Genomic DNA, 19459 nt, shown 5'->3' with positions numbered 1-19459 from the left:
CAATATTCTCGTGGCTCGGGAAAACCAACAATCGTTTTAGAGGCGGTTGCTTCATACGATCTCTGGATATGGCACGCGTTTTTTGGACCACCAGGTACCTTAAACGATATCAATGTTCTTGATCGCTCACCTGTTTTTGATGACATAATAAAGGGTCATGCTCCGGCAGTCACTTACTATGTCAATGGAAGAGAGTATCATCAGGCTTACTATCTCACCGATGGTATTTATCCGAAATGGACAACTTTTATCCAGTCTATTCCATTGCCACAAGGGCCGAAAGCAGTTTTATTTGCTCAACATCAAGAAGCTGTCCGAAAGGATGTCGAGCGTGCTTTTGGAGTCTTGCAATCTCGCTTTGCCATCGTTAAAAATCCAGCACTTTTTTGGGATAAAGTCAAAATAGGGAGGATTATGCGAGCATGTATCATACTCCATAACATGATAGTTGAAAACGAACGGGATGGATACTCTCTATTTAATGTTGACGAGTTCCAACAAGGAGAAGACAACGGAAGTTCACATGTGGATCTCATGTATTCTACAGATATCCCTACAAATATCGCCAATATGATGAATGTTCGAACTAGAATTCGTGATAGACAGATGCATCAACAACTAAAAGATGATTTGGTTGAACATGTATGGCTTAAATTTGGACGTGAAGACGACAATAACTGAACTCGGATGCTTCTTTCAAAGTATTATCGTTTATTTTAGTAATCTTTGTTTTTATGTTTTTTTAAAAAATATTATGTTTCAAATGTTATCTTTTTACTATGTTTTATTTGATTAAAAAAATAAGTTTCATAAAAAAAATTTTAAGAACCCTTAATTAAGAACCTTTGCAATGGACCTATTAAATTTATGGGTTTCTTATCCTAATCTCTTAATACACTTTTCCTAATAAAATGCATTAAAAAATTAAGAAGAACCCCTTATATGGGGTTTTGCAATAATCCTGCTCTAAGTTCCGGCAAAAAACAAAAAATCAGCCCTAATAGGTATTTGAAACGATTCTCCAGATATTTTGCTGTCTACATCACGACGACGTGAGTTGCCTTTCTAGTGAACGTTTTTATGATTCTAGAGTTGGGAAACTGTTAAAATTTGTATTTGATTATATAGTTCTGAATTGTGTATTATTATATTGTTTTGATCATTGATAAAGCCCTAAATGGAATCAAAATCGACCTCCGGTGTTGTCCGTCGCAAGCCACCGTCGTTCAGATTTTATCCATACACTTCAGGGTCAGTGATGTTACTTAGTTCCACTTGAGAGCCTACTTAGCTTGCTCAGTCATACAATATTTAATATTTTTGTTTTCTAGGAGCGCCTCTGGAAAGAAGGACATGAAAGATGAGGTTATAAGATTAGGAGTTGAGTTCTCTGTCTCTGTAGCTGAATCGATGTTCCTGTTGTGTGATGATATACGTACTATGTTGTTCATCTCCTTGACGTTGTGGAAGTATGTACTACCAGAAGGGAATCCTGTGGTAGAAAGGTTGTTTCTCCTTATTCATTACATCTACTCAAAAGATATCAAACCGAAAAATGGAGTATTATATCAGAACGGTGAAGGAAAGTCAGCACAATGGAATCTTATCAAGACAACGTGGAATGATTTCGTTTGCGGTATCATAGTTTTGAATCGCCTTGTTTTGGTTCTCAGAGTAAAAGATTGCTCTTATGATGATAGGCTACTATTGTCAGCTATTGCAAAATACAAGCAAGAGCTGAAGAATCTAGAGGGTAAATTGAGGTCTGCTAAAGATGTTTCAGAGGCCAATGGGTTTGCCAGGGAGACAATAAAGTCTAACATTTTTCCCTTTTGGAAGTCTCTCTTTGATGAACAAGGTAAAGAAGAAATACCAACACTAGAAGAAAACAGCGGTATTCTGACGGACGTTCCGACGGAAAATGAATTCCTCGGAATATACCGAGGAATTTCCGAGGCAATTCCGAGGAAACACAAAATTTGGCTTCCTCGGAATTTCCTCGGAATATACCGACGGAATTCCGAGGAAAATTCAGTTCGTCGGAATATTCCGACGGAATACCGAGGAAAATTCAGTTCGTCGGAATATTCCGACGGAATACCGAGGAAAATAGTATTCCTAGGAAAAAACCGATGAATTCCGAGGAAATATTATAGACGTTAGAGAGCCGTTGGGGGGATTTTAAAAATTCCGAGAAAATTCCGAGGGCAGAAAGGTTTTCCTCAGAATTTCCTCGGAATAGATCTTGTCGATTTAGGGATTTGATTATACATTCCTTTTCCTCGGAATTTCCTCGGAATTTTCCGAGGAAATTCCGACGACGATAGAGTTTTCCTCGGAATTCCCTCGGAAAATTCCGAGGAAATTCCGAGGAACTTGGGGTTTTAAACCGAAAACAACGTTTTACGGATTGAATAACACGTATATAACCTTCATTAAGTGTCTTAACCAGATTATGAAGTCAAACTTTGGTGTTTTACCCAATAACAAACACTTTTACGATTGCATGAACGAAAACCACACAACATAAGAGAAACACTTATACACTTTAACAAACGGTAAAGAGAATACTTACAATTATTTTTGAAATTTTGTTATTTCATGGTTTATGATCATCTATACAAAGAATCCTCAATGGTATGCATTATAATTGTATAAGAAATGAAATACGGCGAAAATAATCGATGTTTTGAAACCCCAAACCCTGGTTCCTCGGAATTTCCTCGGTAAATTCCGAGGAAATTCCGAGGAAATCTGGTTCCTCGGAATATTTTCATTTAACCGGGTAAACCAAGCCGCCAAATATTTCGCGAAAATTGAATTAATGATTTCCGAGGAAATTCCGACGGATATAGTAAATATTTCCGAGGAAATTCCGACGGATAATTTCCGTCGGACCCCTCATTTTATTAGGTCGAGCCCGACCTTCTTCCCCATTTCTCTCCGCCGCAATCTCTCTTTCTCCTGCGATTTCGTCGACTCCTCTCTTCTCCCTTGCGATTTGCGGCGCTTTCTCTCTTCTCCCTCGCGATTTCCACCCTAATCCTCATGTATGAACCCTATCCCACTCTTTTAGGTTAGATTTGTATGGTTTTTAAGTAGATTTGATGATTTTGGAATGAGATTTATAGATTTTGTTAGGGTGAATGGTAGATTTATAGATTTTGTTAGGGTGAATGGTAGATTTGATTTGTATCACTTGATTTGAATTTTTTTTTTTAGTTTTTATTAATTTTGTGGTTATAAAAATCGAATTTGTAATTATATATATATATTGAAAACGTTTTTTGTATTTAAAATCTATTTTTTGCATTTTAACTTCATTTATATATTTATTAAACATTTTTAAAATCTATAAAACTTTTTTAAGATTAAAAATCATATATATAATATTTAAAATCATTTTTTGTGGTTATAAAACGTTTTATGTATTTATATAAAAAATATAAATTTCTATATTTATTAAACATTTTTAATATTATGAAAACTATTTTTTGTAATTATTTAACATTTTAAATATTTTTAAAACTATTTTTTGTAATTATTAACTGTTTTTGTGATTTATTTAAACTATTTTTTTAATTTTTATACTATTTTATATTTATTAAAACTAATTTGTATTTATAAAACATTTTTTTATTATAAACACTATTTTATAATTTTTTGTATTTATAAAAACTATTTTGTATTTATAAAAAGATGATTTCATATTTATAAAAATATTTATATTTATTAAAACTAATTTTGTATTTATAAAACATTTTTTTGATTTATAAACACTATTTTATTATTTTTTGTATTTATAAAAACTATTTTGTATTTATAAAAAGATGATTTCATATTTATAAAAATATTTATATTTATTATAACTAATTTTGTATTTATAAAACATTTTTTTATTTATAAAAACTATTTTAGTTTTTTTTTTATTTATAAAAACTATTTTGTATTTATAAAAAGATGATTTCATATTTATAAAAATATTTATATTTATTATAACTAATTTTGTATTTATAAAACATTTTATTTATTTATAAAAACTATTTTATTTTTTTTGTATTTTAAATATATTTTCTATTTCAATTTCAATTTTATATTTTCGAATTTCAATTTAAAAAAATAAATTTATATTTTTTTTTTTTAATTTTGGAAATATTCCGAGGAAGTGTATCCCTCGGGATATTCCGACGACATCTTCCTCGGAATATTCCGAGGAAATTCCGACGAACATGTGGTCCTCGGAATTTCCTCGGAAATTCGTTTCCTCGGAATTCCGTCGGAAATTCGTTTCCTCGGAATTCCGTCGGAAATTTCCGAGGAATTTCCGAGGAAAAATGAAATTCCGAGGAGTTATTTCCGAGGACTTTTTTCGTCGGTATGTCGTCGGAATAGCGTTATTCCGACGACATACCGACGATATTTTCCCTCAGTATGTCGCTGTTTTCTTGTAGTGCAAGAGAGATAAAAAATAGGATGCTTAGGGAATTGTTTAAGCCTCTTGATGGTGAGACTTGGGATATAGAGATAAAGTCACTGCCTTTACATTCTCCTTACATTTTAGGAAGAGATTTTGCAAAGCAGGAGCTCAAAGACGAGGTTGTGCGACTAGGAGTTGAGCTTTCATTATATATAGCTCAAGCGATGTTTTTGTTATGTGATGACATTCGTAGTATGTTATGGCTTTGCTATAAGTTATGGAGAGATGCGGGGCGAAGGTACATTTATCCTAATAGTCTCGTGCTGGAAAGAGTGCTTCGTGTCATTCATTATGTCTACTTCAAATATATCGAACCGAAGAATGGAGTATATCGTAATGGTGGCTTGTCGGTCCAAATCAGACTTGCTATACCAACATGGGAGAATTTTGATGATGTGATATTATCTCTGAATGTCCTTGTACTGGTTCTCAGACAAGAAGGAAGATGTGCATCTGGCCGAAACTTTATGTCTAGTATGGAAGAACAACTGAAGAAGGTAGAAGAGAAGTTGAGGTGTGGGAAGGTTGTTTCAGAGGCCAATGGGTTTAGAAGGGAAGTGATAGAGCCTAGCTTTTTCGGCTTGTGGAAGTCTCTATTTAATAAAGAAACTAATAATGAAGCAACACAGACTCTGAAAGTGATAAAGAATAGAATTCTTCACGACCTTTTTCAACCTCTACATAACGAAGTAGCACCACCACCGTAGCTGCTACTAGGTTACTGTTGCCTCTATCGAACTAGAATAAAGAGGGATAGTTGGTTATCTTTGATTGGTAATTTTATCGAATTTGGTTTCTTTAGATTGTTTGATGATATAATACAAGTGGTGTTGTAATACTCTTGTCATGATTTGGATATTCATTACCAAAATCTGGACCGTTTCCGCTGAAAAACTAAGATCATTGAACCAAAAGAGTATAGGAGTTAGTGACGAACACAGTGGGATCCCGCAAATACTATGTTCTTTACAAATGGCAGAGACGTCAAGATTGCACAGTAAACTTTAAGAGCAGTAAAGAAAAATGTAACATCCCGAGTTGTGATATGTGAAAAGGCTTAAGAGAATTGATTTGGCTACCTATGTCACCAAAGTTGACTTACCTTTTCCGGAGCACATCCTGAAAGAACTCCAGAGTTAAGCGTGCTTGAGCTGGAGTAGTGGAAGGATGGGTGACCTATCGGGAAGTGATTCGCGATAGCGTGCGAGTGAGGCCAAAGCACGGGGAAAGGTCGGGTGGTGATTGCAGGGTCAGTAAACAATGATTTCGAGCCTTTGGAAAATTTAACGGACCGACCGTCAGACGGGATGGGGCCCACAGGCCGAAAGAGCGGGCGTGGGTGGCCCATTAGCCGTGGGCGGGTCGGGGCGTTACAAGTGGTATCAGAGCTGGTTAGTCGTCTCAGTTCTGACCTGAGAGGCGTCTTGAGACCTGTCGTGGAGCGCAACGAGGACGTTGCGTTCTTTGAGAGGGGGTGAATTGTAACATCCCGAGTTGTGATATGTGAAAAGGCTTAAGAGAATTGATTTGGCTACCTATGTCACCAAAGTTGACTTACCTTTTCCGGAGCACATCCTGAAAGAACTCCAGAGTTAAGCGTGCTTGAGCTGGAGTAGTGGAAGGATGGGTGACCTATCGGGAAGTGATTCGCGATAGCGTGCGAGTGAGGCCAAAGCACGGGGAAAGGTCGGGTGGTGATTGCAGGGTCAGTAAACAATGATTTCGAGCCTTTGGAAAATTTAACGGACCGACCGTCAGACGGGATGGGGCCCACGGGCCGAAAGAGCGGGCGTGGGTGGCCCATTAGCCGTGGGCGGGTCGGGGCGTTACAAAAAAGTGCTAAAAAAATGATAAAATAGTTTTGCTGAACAGTTTCTTGTAGCTCAAGGAAAGAACCAACCAAACACATGTCTTGAGTTGTGGGCACGTCAGGCATCTCATTAACAACAAGCTTCCAACAAAACAGACATCATCATCAGTCTCTATCTCTGTATTAAAGATGAGACTATAAAAAAGTTTGTTTTAATTAATTTGACACATGAAATATACCTAATTTTCTAGGTTTTCATATTCTGCTAATTCTCTCCCAATATAGAATTTAGCTCCTGAAATCCAAGACATGTTGTATAGTCAAGCACAGAAGCTTGAGAACAAAGATTGTTTATAGAGGATTTCAAAGCTAGACGAGCCAAATATATAAGTGCCGGTTAAAATGTTTCATAGAAGTGAAATATGTACAAACAAAAGCAAAATGTTAAAGAGAAAAGCCGGATTCAAATATTTAATTTTTGGTCGAACCGATTTTGAAACGGTTTTGATTTATATATCTAATTTCTATGAAACAAAAATTTGAAATTGAATTGATTGAACCGAGCCGAAACTAACCGAAAAAGACAAAAAATGAAATTGAACCGAACCGAACTGCAAAAAAAAAAAAAATTAAATTGACCCTAACAGAAGCGCAAAAAGACAAAAAAGGTTGAAATTGAACTAATTAAACCGAAACGAACCGCACATAAAACCGAATCAAATATCTCTTACGTGTTTTGAGGCTTTGAGCTGTTACTGTTCTGATTGAATTCAAAGCTATATATTGATTCGATAATGATGTTCTTATGGATTGATCTTCTTTTTCCAGAATCGGTGAGCTATATTATGCTGCTTTTGTCACTGTAACTACTTGTTAATGCTTTGGCTTTATACATCTCTCAAGACTTTTGTTATGTTATGATCACTCTCCTCTTGATTGCTTGCTTCACAAACATGTTTAGGGCTTCATTTTTTTTCATATTGGTCTCTTTTGGTTTGAATTGATTATATCCTTCATTTGATGCCAGTCCTCCACAAAGAAGGTAATAGTGTCCATGTGATGATCTTGACTCTGAATCCAAAAGGTGTTGACATTCATGAGACTTGAGACACTAGGTGCTTGTGTTGCTGAAATTTTAGTTTCTCTCCTAAAGCTCATATCTTTTGGATGTTCAGGTTTTGAGACGAGACAGGGTCTACCTTCTCTGTGGTAGTGTCATTGGTTGCTAAACAAGGCCACAGGGGGAAAACATGTGTATGATATGACGTGGAGAGGAAGCAAAGTAAGCTTGGTGGAGATGAGCTTGTTGCTGAGCTGGAAAATTCATGAACAATACTACATTATCCTTACTCTTGTTCTATGGTCTAATCCTTCAACTAGTCCAGGTCTTTCGTCTATAGAACAGCTGTGGCTAATATATGACAATACTACATTATCCTTACTCTTGCTTGCTTTCGGATACTGATTAGGATCATCTAGTTTTTCTTTAATAAAAAGCAGTTAATCATCAGAAGATTAACATAGCCATGAGGGTCCAAATGCTAGAGAGAAGAGAGCATTCTCACTAAAAAAGACTCCAGAAAATTCACTACATGTGTCAACTATACAGATAGCCAGTGAAGTCAATATTACACTACATAGAGACAAATCACAAATCACTTAGAAGTTCAGTTAATGACTCATCTTGGTTGACACTTCGGGCTTCTGAAAGATGAATGGTCGCCAACTGTAAAGCTTTTGTTGCTGCTGTAATATTGGTCTGACAGTCTTCTAGGTGTGCAACTGAATTTGCGTTGAGCTTGATCAAGGGACAATGTGTTAACCATGACCGAAGCTTGTTCAGCTAGTCTATGCGCTTCAGTAAGTCGTTGAGATATACCATCAGGTGCTGGTGGTGGTGCTGAATCATTAACATGAGGTGGTGGTGGTGGGGCCTTGTTAACAGGAGGAGGTGGTGGCAGAAGTTGTGGTGGTGAATCGCTTGCAAAGTTACAGGAAGGGTATACCTCGCCGGAGAAATCTGAGATGATCGGAGAAGACGACGAGGAAGAAACGATTCTTTCACTTTCTCTCTGCCTTCGTAACGAACTCTGTTACCGCTACTCTGTTTTATAAACAATAAAATTGTTGATGGGCTCTTTTCTTTATTGGGCCAAATAACATTTATCATACCCATTTTAAAACCCACCTTCGATGTAAGTGTCCCACAAAATACGACACGTGTAATCATCAGGTGAGCCATCTGCTTCTCTTCTCTCCTCTCTTACGGATAGTAAGCAATAAAAAAAAATAGAAGTTTCTTCCTATTTTATTAATAAAAAATTAGATTTATCATTATTCCGCTCCCAGAAAAATATCTTCGGCTCAGGAGAAAGACTGTGATCGATGGCGGAGGGTGAAGTTACGCCCCCACCTCGTAAAGTTCTCATCATATCCGCTGGTGCTAGCCACTCCGTCGCTCTCCTCTGTACGTCTCACTCCCTAGACAATGAGTTCAGTAATAGTTCGATGTTTGATTTTGAACGTTTTGATTTTTGGTTTTGGTTTGGTAGCTGGAGAGGTTGTTTGCTCATGGGGTCGAGGAGAGGATGGACAGTTAGGTCACGGAGACGCAGAGGATCGATCTTCCCCGACGCAGCTAAGCGCCTTGGATGAACACCAAATCGTTTCCGTTACCTGTGGTGCTGACCACACCGTTGCTTATTCACAGTCACGCTTGGAGGTCTATAGTTGGGGATGGTTTGCTTCTCATCAATTATCTCTTTACTATTTTTTATATCAATTTTTGGTGGTTAGATTGTGTTTTGTGAACAGTTACTTGATACACTCGTTTGTACACATGTGTTTTTGCAGGGGTGATTTTGGGAGATTAGGCCATGGGAACTCGAGTGACTTGTTTACTCCGCTCCCAATAAAAGCATTGCACGGTGTTATGATAAAGCAGATTGCTTGTGGGGATAGTCATTGTTTGGCTGTGACAATGGATGGAGAGGTGCAGAGGTATTTTACTCTTATTAGCTATTCTTCTTCTCCTTATGTGCAACCAACAATCACAGTTAATATGGCTTTTTATCCATATTTTTTTATAATGTCAATTGATTCAAGTGTAGTTTTATGTATTTTGGTTATTTTGATATATGTGTATAAAGCTGGGGGCGCAACCAGAATGGTCAACTTGGTTTAGGGAACACAGAAGATTCTCTAGTGCCTCAGAAGATACAAGCCTTTGAGGTTTGTGTCGCTAGCTATATATTCTTCTTGTGGAATCATGTTAACATCTATTTGTCATTGTAGCTTTCTGAACTTACCAAACACACTGTGATTCAGAATTGAGTCAATGTTGGGTCCATACATTTTCGCAACTTGCTCTTTTTGAAAATACGAGTAATACTAATTAAGGGTCCACATCTGGTGGAGACATTTTCAAAATATAGTAAAAGTTACCGTATGTAGGATAGGAAACTAATACATGAGGGGGTCTAAAATAGCTATAACTTTGTGTTATTATACTATCCGCAAACACAGATGTAAGGTAGGGTCTATTGATAATAGCTCTGACCAAGTAAATTAGAAGATTTATTGATCGTAGACTGTAAGTAGGTTGGTTACTTAATCCAAAGTGTTACATCGACGCTTCAAATTCTTAATGGGTGCAGGGAATACGAATCAAAATGGTTGCAGCTGGTGCAGAACACACTGCTGCGGTTACAGAAGATGGTGATCTTTATGGATGGGGATGGGGAAGATATGGAAATTTGGGATTAGGTGACCGGAATGACCGCTTGGTTCCTGAAAGAGTTACCTCTGCTGGTGTAAGAAGCTATCAGACTCTTGCTCTATATTTATTTGAAACACCTGCTATTTGTTTACACTTGCATTTGAAATTCAGTATACATGAAATGATTCAAATATAGTTCAATGAGCCTTGCCCTTGATTATACACTGCACTATATGTTCTCCTTAATCTGAACAACAGAGCATGGATCATTGAGATCATGCACCCTCACTAATACTCACTTTCGTGGTTGTGGGAAATAAAATTGTAGGGTGAGAAGATGTCGATGGTTGCTTGTGGATGGCGACACACAATATCAGTTTCTTACTCTGGAGCATTATATACTTATGGATGGAGCAAATATGGACAACTAGGACATGGAGACTTGGAGGATCACCTTGTTCCTCACAAACTGGAAGCGCTAGGCAACAGCGTTATCTCTCAGGTTTCACCTAGGCCTCCTAAATTGCTTATATTTATTCATTAAATAGGATTAATACTTGGGTGTTTTTCTTATTCTCGCTGCATGAATTAAGTAGTAAAAGTTTCTGACAGTTATTGTTTGTTGAAGAAGACCGTCTCATTGTATATATCTCTGCTGGTTGTGTTCTTCTGGCTCAAGATCTTCGGGATCATTTTTGGTTATTTTTCAGATTTCGGGAGGTTGGAGACATACAATGGCATTGACTTCTGATGGAAAACTATATGGATGGGGTTGGAATAAGGTCAAGCTATATCATCTACACATTAATCTGAGTTTTGCTTTCAGTTGCTTTAGGCATGCGCTTGAATAGTGTTTTAAGCAACAAAATCGACTATACTTGTCAGCAAGATATGCAATCCTTATACTGCGTTGCTAAAAGTAACTCACCTTGAATAGGGCAAGCTTCTAACTTACGCTCCTTTTTAGCACGCAGTTTGGACAAGTAGGAGTGGGCAATAACTTAGATCAGTGTTCTCCTGTGCAAGTGCGATTTCCCGACGATCAGGCATGTTGCTTTGACTTAATGACCCCTACAAGATTTTAAGCAGACAGCCTTTTTCACACTCTACATAATAATCAGCTCATGTCTCAATTTTGTTGCTTTTCTTTGCTAATACACACAAATATTTTCACAGAAAGTAGTTCAGGTCTCATGTGGATGGAGACATACCTTGGCTGTGACTGAAAGAAACAATGTGTTTGCTTGGGGCAGAGGTACAAATGGACAGCTCGGTATTGGAGAATCACTTGACAGGTGAAAGTGTGATAATTTTAGTTCAGTGTAACACAAATAAGAAGATCGGCCAAAGCCATTGCTTTACAGTTGCATTCAGTACCCATCGTTGACAACGTGAAATGGATGTTTGGTTTTCTGTCTTTGTAGGAATTCTCCAAAGATCATAGAGGCACTGAGTGTTGATGGAGCAAGTGGACAACATATAGAATCTTCTAGTTTTGATCCATCTTCAGGTGAAAAAGGACAAAAAAAACTTACAGTTTTTAAGTATTCTTAGAGTCATATATTTTAATTTCTCCATTGGGTTGTTGCAGGGAAAAGTTGGGTGTCACCTTCAGAGAGATATGCGGTTGTTCCTGGTGAAACTGTAAGCTTCTTTCCTTCTTACTTCCTAAGAATCTCTGTCCAAATGGCACAAGTGTCGTTTTGCTGCACCTGCTGAAAATGTTAGCATCAGTAAAAGATTGAAAGGCTTATAGATGTTTTAACGATTGAATCATCAATGCTCCTGAACTTTAGGTGTATACATTTGCTTTAAAGATCAATGATGAAGCATATAAGTGTGATTTTGATATTGGTTTTTTTTTGGCAGGGACAAACTGATAGTACAAGCAAAGGCAATGGAGGTGATATCAGTGTCCCACAAACTGATGCCAAGCGTGTTCGACTTTGAGCTGAGAGAAATTTTCTTTTAATTGTTCTTTTTGGCGTGTTTGGTCTCGAAGGTTATCAATGTACTATGTCTAGTTTGAGGTTTGCTTCTTTTTTTTTGTTGCTGTTAGTTTGCCCGTTGTAACTTGTTAATGCCTATTTCCTCCTCTTGGGTTCTTTCGCCATAAGTAAGATGGATAAGCCAAATGTTATATGTTCATATTTCTCAACAAGATAACTTCTAATAGGGGAAAATCGCAATTTAAATTCTGAGAGTGTCACATTCTCGCATTTTAAATACTGAACGTTTTTTACTAGGACTTTAAATTTTGAAAGTGACATTTTTATCATAACAAATCTCCAAGTCAACTAGGAGATATGTACTGTGCATTTTGTGATGACGTGTCGATTTCTTTTTTAAATAAAAATAAAATACACAGAAAATTCAAAAAAATATCAAAAAATCGAACAAATTCAAAAAATATAAAATTTCAAAAAATATAAAAAATAAAATTTCAAAATTAAAAATAAAATAAATATTTTTAAAAATTAATCCAATTATAAACCAATAAGTATATATAATATAATAACTTGAATGGTGATTCTAGATTCTGGTTTTTTGGTTTTGATTTTTTTTAGTTTTTTTGATTTATTAATACTTAACTTGTTAAATTTCCAAAATTAATCGTATTATTGGTATTATTTATTAAAATGCTATTTATTTTAGTAATTTTAAGTTTCTTTAAAAAAGAAATTAACTTATAAGTGAAGTTCTTAAACTAGTAAATAACTTTGAAATTAAATAAATAACTAATCAAACTTTAGAGAAACTAAAATATATGTTACTTATCTAAGAAGTTCCACTCATACCAAAACCTAACATATACAAATCTAAAGGCATACCTCTCTATCTCTTAATTATATTTCAAACTAACTTACAATATTTTAGTTAAGGTCAAAAACATTTTAAGTGGTCTATGACATATTTTCTAGTTTCACAAAAAATAATAAATTAAGTATTAATAAATCAAAAATTAAAAAAAAAATCAAAAACAAAAAAAAAACAGAATCTAGTATACCATTCAAGTTATTACATTATATATATTTATTGGTTTATAATTGGATTATTTTTTTTAAAAAATATTTTATTTTATTTTAATTTTGAAATGTTATTTTTATATTTTTTGAATTTTTCAAAAAAAAAATTGATTTTTTCGAATTTTTTATATTTTTTTGTTTTTATTTTAAAAAAAAAAACGACACGTCTTCACAAAATGAACAGTACATGTCACCTCGTTGATTTGGTAAACAAGTAAACCTCATTGGAGGTTTGTTATGATAAAAATATCACTTTCAAGATTTAAAGTGCTAGTCAAAAACGTTTAGTGTTTAAAGTGCAAAAATAAGACACTTTGAAGGTTTAAAATGTGATTTTCTCCTTCTTATAGTATGTTTTTTGTCTGACAGATCCTTTTTTATCACAGTATATTAAAACATTATCTAGCAGATGATAGTGTTCCATTGATTTTTGGGATATTTAGAAAACTAATATGAAAATGAAGGAAATTCATCGATTCTTCTGGAATATTAAATTTTATTGACTCTCTATGGTTGTTGCCTTTGATGACCACTGAAAGTACAATTTAAAAGATGACAGCTGACAATTTATAAATCAATATCAAACTAAATAAAACTTCGTTGATAAAACTATGAAATTAAGGATCTTTGCGTTCTAATTTACAATTTCGGCTAGATTTTAGCCTTCTAGGCACACTTGCCACTTACATACACACATGCATGTTTCACGTTCCATGTTCTATACACTTACGTACACACATGCATGTTATCAACAATCCGAAAGTTAAGACTATCTAATAATATTCATTTTTCGACCAAGGTCCGGAGATTAATAATATGTAATTATATCCGTTAATCCTACTTGGCTATATAATATTCTAGTGGTAATGGATCGTTGAACATTTTCTATTGGGGTGATTCTCTTCAAAGCTAAACCACCAAATTGCTCTTTTAAGTGTTTCTCTTTATGTGTCGGGTTACTTTCTCAGTTATTCGAAATTGACATGTCACTTAGATTCGATGCCATGTTACTACCTTCTTTTGTTAGTTCCATGTCACATCTTGTAAACTTTCTGAAAGATTCTTCGTGTCTCCTCCGCGAGTTTCCATTCCCCCGTTATTTGGAAATTTATTAAAAATGAACGTTTTACCTCTAAAATATCACCGGCATATGAATAATAATTATGATGTGTATATATATCTTGTCCAAGTTTAATATTTTCTTATTTTAACAAGATTAAAATTTCTGTCATTTATTTAATAGATAAAGCTATGTTATTTATAAAGTCTGACTAATTTATTTATTTATAATCCATATATGGTTTAACAACAAATTTAAACTAACAAACTTTTAGTAAATAACACACCGATTATAAATTCACAACATATGATAAAATGTGAATAACGCAAGATAGTACACGAAAACGAAGAAGCTTATACATTATACACATTTCACCAAATGAAATATATGAATTTTAGCCATTGTCTATTGTTTGTTTCTTTTCTTCATCATTCATCATGGTTTTGTTTAGTAAGTAGTCTTGAACGGCTTGTAAACCTTAAGGTCAAGCATTACTCCAGCCACCGAGCCAACTCCGGCGACCACCGAAATCACTAAACAACCACCGCTCAGCATTTTCAAACAAACCCACTTCATACTCCATCTCTCAACTTTCCTCTGCTTTATATACATCTCCACCGGAAAATAAACCGTCAAAGGCCAAAACCCTAACGCTCCCAAGATCCCCACGACGTCGTTAAAGAACGGCATAAGCATCGATATCACGGTGGTCAAAACCACGAAACATGACCGGAACACTGCTCTGAAAACGTTGACTTTATACGGTGCCCTAACTCCAGGGATCCTGATTTCAAATTCCTTGGAGACCAAGTCACTATCAGGAAACCTAGCCGCGGCTTGTTTATCCACAAACGCGAAGATTGGCTGAGCAAAGACTTGGTAAGCTCCTACAAGGTGGATAACAATAGCGACGTTGGCCACGTCGAGGAGCCAAAACGGGTTGTAGAAACCGAAACCGGTTAAGAGGTTTCCTGGTGCTGCGTCTCCAAAAGCAGCGTAGCCCATGCAACCACATAGCATGTAAAACGTCGTCGTGACGGCTATGCTTATTCTTGTCGCTTGCTTCATCGTTTTTGATTCTGCTGGTGGAGATCTTACAGTGTCTTGAATCTCGATTAGGACAACGGAGTATGAATAAGCAAAGGCAATATCTCCAAGTGCTTGGAAGGTTCTCCATATCTTTTGGGTTTGAGTCACTGTTCCTATGCTTATGCCAGTGAGACTTCCCTTGAATACTCCATTAGCTGAAACCAATAAGAGTTAGTTAGGAACACTCTATTTTACTTGTCTAAGAATCTTTCTGAAGTTGCTCCCTCAGTTTCAAAATTTGTTTTAAAGTTTTAAGTTTGTGTGTAAGAGAACAAAAAATGTGGTTTTATTTTTTTAAGACAAATTTTAAATAAAATTCTGTATGTAACCTCACTATTTTAAAATGTAATAAAATAGATAGAAAAAACTGCTACTAGTATAAAGGATAAAAAATTAAATAGTTTTTAATTTATGTAAAAGTGTCCAAAATGACATTTTTGTGAAACATATATTTTTATGTACCTGCGACCTGAATGATTCCGAGAGCTAAACCTATTGCAGAATATGTGAAGGACATGATGGCAGCAACTATGGAGAGCCACCAAATTTGGTCAAAGTCTTTGATCTGAGAGAGCAAGATCTCTGTAACACCAAACATGATCATGTAGGGGTTGCTAGACATGTGACAAGGGTTCTTCCCTCCGCTCTCGTGAAAGCAGTTTGATCTCTTAATCGCCCTGAAAGCTTAAACCAAATTAAAAGGGGTTTTGACTCATTATTTAGTAGCTAAGGAAACTTCTTGTTGAGAAAGTGAGACTCACATCATGCTTATAGATGCTGCAATTGTGTAACCGACTGTGATTCCAAAAAGATTCAAGAACTGAATCAGACCACAAATCTTGAACCTAAACCCACCTGTCAGAACACAGAACCAGACAGTGTAAAGCATCACAAAACATATTAAGTAAAACTAATATAAGTTTAATTAACAGTACCGAGGATTGATTGGACAGCATCCATGTAAGTGTAGTTTCTCTTTCCGGAAACAGGATCACCAGTTCTGTAGCAGTCACTGAGAAGAGTGGAAGAGAAGTAAGTGACGAAAGAGAACAAGAACATCACTGCAGGTCCAGCGATCCAACCGAGTTGGCCTATGGCCCATGCTAGAGATAGAACACCAGATCCTATCACAGCAGTTATAATATGCGCACTTGCGGTCCAAACCGTCCCTGAACACAAAAACAAAAACAAAAACAAAAACAAAACAAAAAAAATATGAACATCTCTCGTCGGGCTCTTGATGATTTCTAAACTTGAAGTTTAAGTTAACTATACCTGATCTCTTAAGCCTTCCATCATCATCAAAACATTTGAAAGCTGGCCGAGAAACATCCATCTAGGGCTTAGTAAGACATCAAAGTTGTGAGGAATCTCTATAATATTATTTGAGAAGTCAGTTTCCTATGTGTCGCTCTCATATTAACTCTCACGATGGTTGATTACACTGATACCCTTAATGAATTAAAAATATTAAACACTATTATTTTTTTATTTAGTTTCCTTTTAAAAAACTTCCAAAAACATATACATATTATAAAAAGGGAAATTTTTTATAAAGTTAAAAAAAATTGAAAACGAAAATATATGTATATATAATATGATTTCAAAAAAAGGAAAGTTCACAAAGTAGTAATATTACATTTAAAAATATTTTTAAATAAAACAAAATATAGTTTTGAAGTAATAAAATACTTTATTTATATCAATATTTTTGTAGATGAAAAACATAAATTTGTATATAATGTGATTTTATTAAAAATATTTACACGGATAATCTTGATATTAGAAAAAGAAATAACATTTCTTTCAAAACATAATTTTAAACAATACAAAAAAAATTCAAACTAATAGAAGTATTTTTATATATCTAACTATTTTCTTAGAAGATTACACAAAATAATTGAGAAACATAAATTGATATATGTTTAATTGACTAAAAATAGTTTATAATTAGTATTATTGAAGTGATTTATTTATTTTTCATATATTGTTTTGACTATAATAGCTTCCAATTACATCAAAAATAATATCGATAAATTATATTTTACTTATATAATATTATTTTCAAATAAAATTACAATTTTGTGTACTGCTTATTTTTAATAGATATTGAAAACAAAAACAAAAATCAAATAGTTGCAAAATAGATATATTATATTTATCATTATTAAAGTTATTTGTTTTTTAATATTAAATTTTCTTTTAAATTTTATGTTTGTGGAACTTAATATAACTATAATCAAAATACCATAGCAAATCTGAATTCTCATTTTTAATATTAATTTAAATAAATTTTAGTTTCCATTCAATAAATCAAAGGCATAAAGTTATTTAGAATTTATAGAATATTTTAATTATTATAAATATTAATATGTGTTCATGAGCTTCCAGAAATGTATCACCTACTTATGTATGTAACTTCCTATTGAGCATCACTTTCTTTTATAATTTATTTTTAAAACATCAATATATATTTGATAAATATTATGAAATACATGCACGTTAAACGATAAATAAAATTGATTTGATTTGACTTGATTATAATAAAAATAAAAATATATCATTTGAATTTGAAAGAATAACAATAACTCAATATACTCACAACATGAGTGATTCGACTAATCTAACTTATATATAAAATCATAGATTTAACTAAAATAAAATATATAATTTTATAAGAATAGTAATTTATTTTATAAATATAAATCATAGAACAACTCAAAACATATTAAAATGAAAATAAAATATTAAACAACTGTTACAATTTAGTTCTTTTCTAAAATTATATATATATATGCATGAGACTTGAGAATATTATCGTTATATTAATTTATGTAAATTGGAATCAGACACTTTAGTTTATTTTATTTTAGTCTAAGCACAAAATAGTTGAAGTTATACATAATATTCATAAAATATATTTATATATTTAAGACAATAACCACCTAAATGCAAATAAGAAATTAATCAAATTTTAATATATTTAGAATAAAAAATATTATAGTTGAATTCATAGATGCATTCCAAATTATGCAAATGATGACTAAATTGACTGTAAAAACAACAAAACCGATTAAATATAACATATATAAAATCATATCTATTCTATTAAATTAGAAACATGACCTATTGATATAAGTTTAGTCCAACATTTTTCCCACGTGATCTACTTAAAAATAACTGTAACTACTTTTTATTAACCCTCCACTTTAATCCCAAAAATCTTGGGAACCATTTCACTCTAATACATATATTAGTGGATGATTATATATTGAGAATATTAAAACTTCCACTTCTATTGAATTCACAATAAAAACAAACTAAACTGAATGGCCACTAAAATAAATTAAGACGGATGCATTGTAGAGAACATATAACTGATGCATTGTTTGTATTTAACTGTCCACTTTATATGTTTATACAAAATTTATGGACACACAAACTAATAATTTTAACCTATTTAATTTTCTAAATATAAAATCTTGCACAGGTTCAAAATTCAGCACTACGAACAATGTTTAACTTCTTTTTAACAATGAAAACACAAATATGAAAATTAATTTTTTAAACAAAAGTTTAAAACAAAAGATTTTACGTGCCTTTTGAAAGAGCGGGTCTGAATCTAGTGTATTATTAAAGTAATATAATATTATAAATATAAATGATGCTTACAAATTATAAATTAATTTAAAATTAAAAGTAAATATCAATCAATTATTATAGTATATTTATTTCAAAAACATTTATACCCGTGCATGAGCACGGGAAAATCACCTAGTTACTATTAGTTCACAATACTGTTATAACTTATAATTAACGATTTTGACGGTAAAATATTTTAGAGAGAGTAGTTTACCTCTCTGCTTATTGAGCCTTAAGAGAATAAGCTGTAGACAAAAGCTATATATGCACAAAACTAAACTCGAAGAAACTAAATAAAAAATGGACAAAGAAATAAATGCAAAAGGCAATGGGTGGTGAGAGCAATACTGCTGCTGCATGTTGTTTGTTTTGGGTCTGGTCATCTTATATAAGCCATCATAAGTGGAGAAGAGAATCTTATTTGCTTATAAAAACAATAATTGTTATTTACAGGTAAGATAAATGAAATTTGGCCACATGAGCCTTACACATTTGTACAAATCTCTATATAATATGCGTATCACTTAGGGTATCCAGCATATCTATATATATATATATATATAACATACATTTTAAAAACAAAACATATTCGATACTACATATCAAGTTTTTGATTCTTAAAAAAAAAAAGGTTTTT

General features: G+C 33.6%; 3 protein-coding genes across 5 annotated transcripts; 2 read left to right on the top strand and 1 right to left on the bottom strand.

Moving 5' to 3' along the window:
• Positions 1-972: 972 nt before the first annotated feature.
• LOC125604749 lies at positions 973-5184 on the top strand. Its single transcript, XM_048774947.1, has 2 exons — positions 973-1993; positions 4562-5184. The coding sequence occupies exons 1-2, from the start codon at positions 1354-1356 to the stop codon at positions 5182-5184; spliced, it is 1263 nt and encodes a 420-aa protein (XP_048630904.1). The 5' UTR covers positions 973-1353.
• Positions 5185-8551: 3367 nt separating this feature from the next.
• Positions 8552-12180, top strand: LOC106405088 (ultraviolet-B receptor UVR8). The gene is made up of 12 exons (XM_013845697.3): positions 8552-8754; positions 8840-9026; positions 9141-9287; positions 9437-9518; positions 9944-10099; positions 10334-10507; positions 10716-10787; positions 10980-11051; positions 11182-11300; positions 11430-11515; positions 11597-11649; positions 11875-12180. The coding sequence occupies exons 1-12, from the start codon at positions 8673-8675 to the stop codon at positions 11953-11955; spliced, it is 1311 nt and encodes a 436-aa protein (XP_013701151.1). The 5' UTR covers positions 8552-8672; the 3' UTR covers positions 11956-12180.
• A 2251-nt stretch (positions 12181-14431) lies between these two features.
• Positions 14432-19185, bottom strand: LOC125604756 (amino acid permease 4-like). 3 transcript variants are annotated; one of them, XM_048774957.1, is made up of 6 exons: positions 19037-19185; positions 16456-16522; positions 16116-16349; positions 15942-16035; positions 15643-15857; positions 14432-15335 (listed from the first exon to the last, which is right to left on the bottom strand). In XM_048774957.1, the coding sequence occupies exons 2-6, from the start codon at positions 16514-16516 to the stop codon at positions 14539-14541; spliced, it is 1401 nt and encodes a 466-aa protein (XP_048630914.1). In that variant the 5' UTR covers positions 16517-16522; positions 19037-19185; the 3' UTR covers positions 14432-14538. The 3 variants fall into 3 exon arrangements, with proteins under 3 accessions (XP_048630914.1, XP_048630913.1, XP_048630912.1); XM_048774956.1 differs by having other exon boundaries at positions 16456-16516; positions 19037-19176; XM_048774955.1 differs by having other exon boundaries at positions 16456-16632; positions 19037-19174.
• Positions 19186-19459: the final 274 nt, after the last annotated feature.

This window comes from Brassica napus, unplaced genomic scaffold, assembly GCF_020379485.1.
Source record: "Brassica napus cultivar Da-Ae unplaced genomic scaffold, Da-Ae ScsIHWf_618;HRSCAF=913, whole genome shotgun sequence".
NCBI lineage: Eukaryota > Viridiplantae > Streptophyta > Magnoliopsida > Brassicales > Brassicaceae > Brassica > Brassica napus.
The sequence above is the reverse complement of the archived record's forward strand: the minus strand, read 5'-3'. Positions and strand labels throughout refer to the sequence as shown.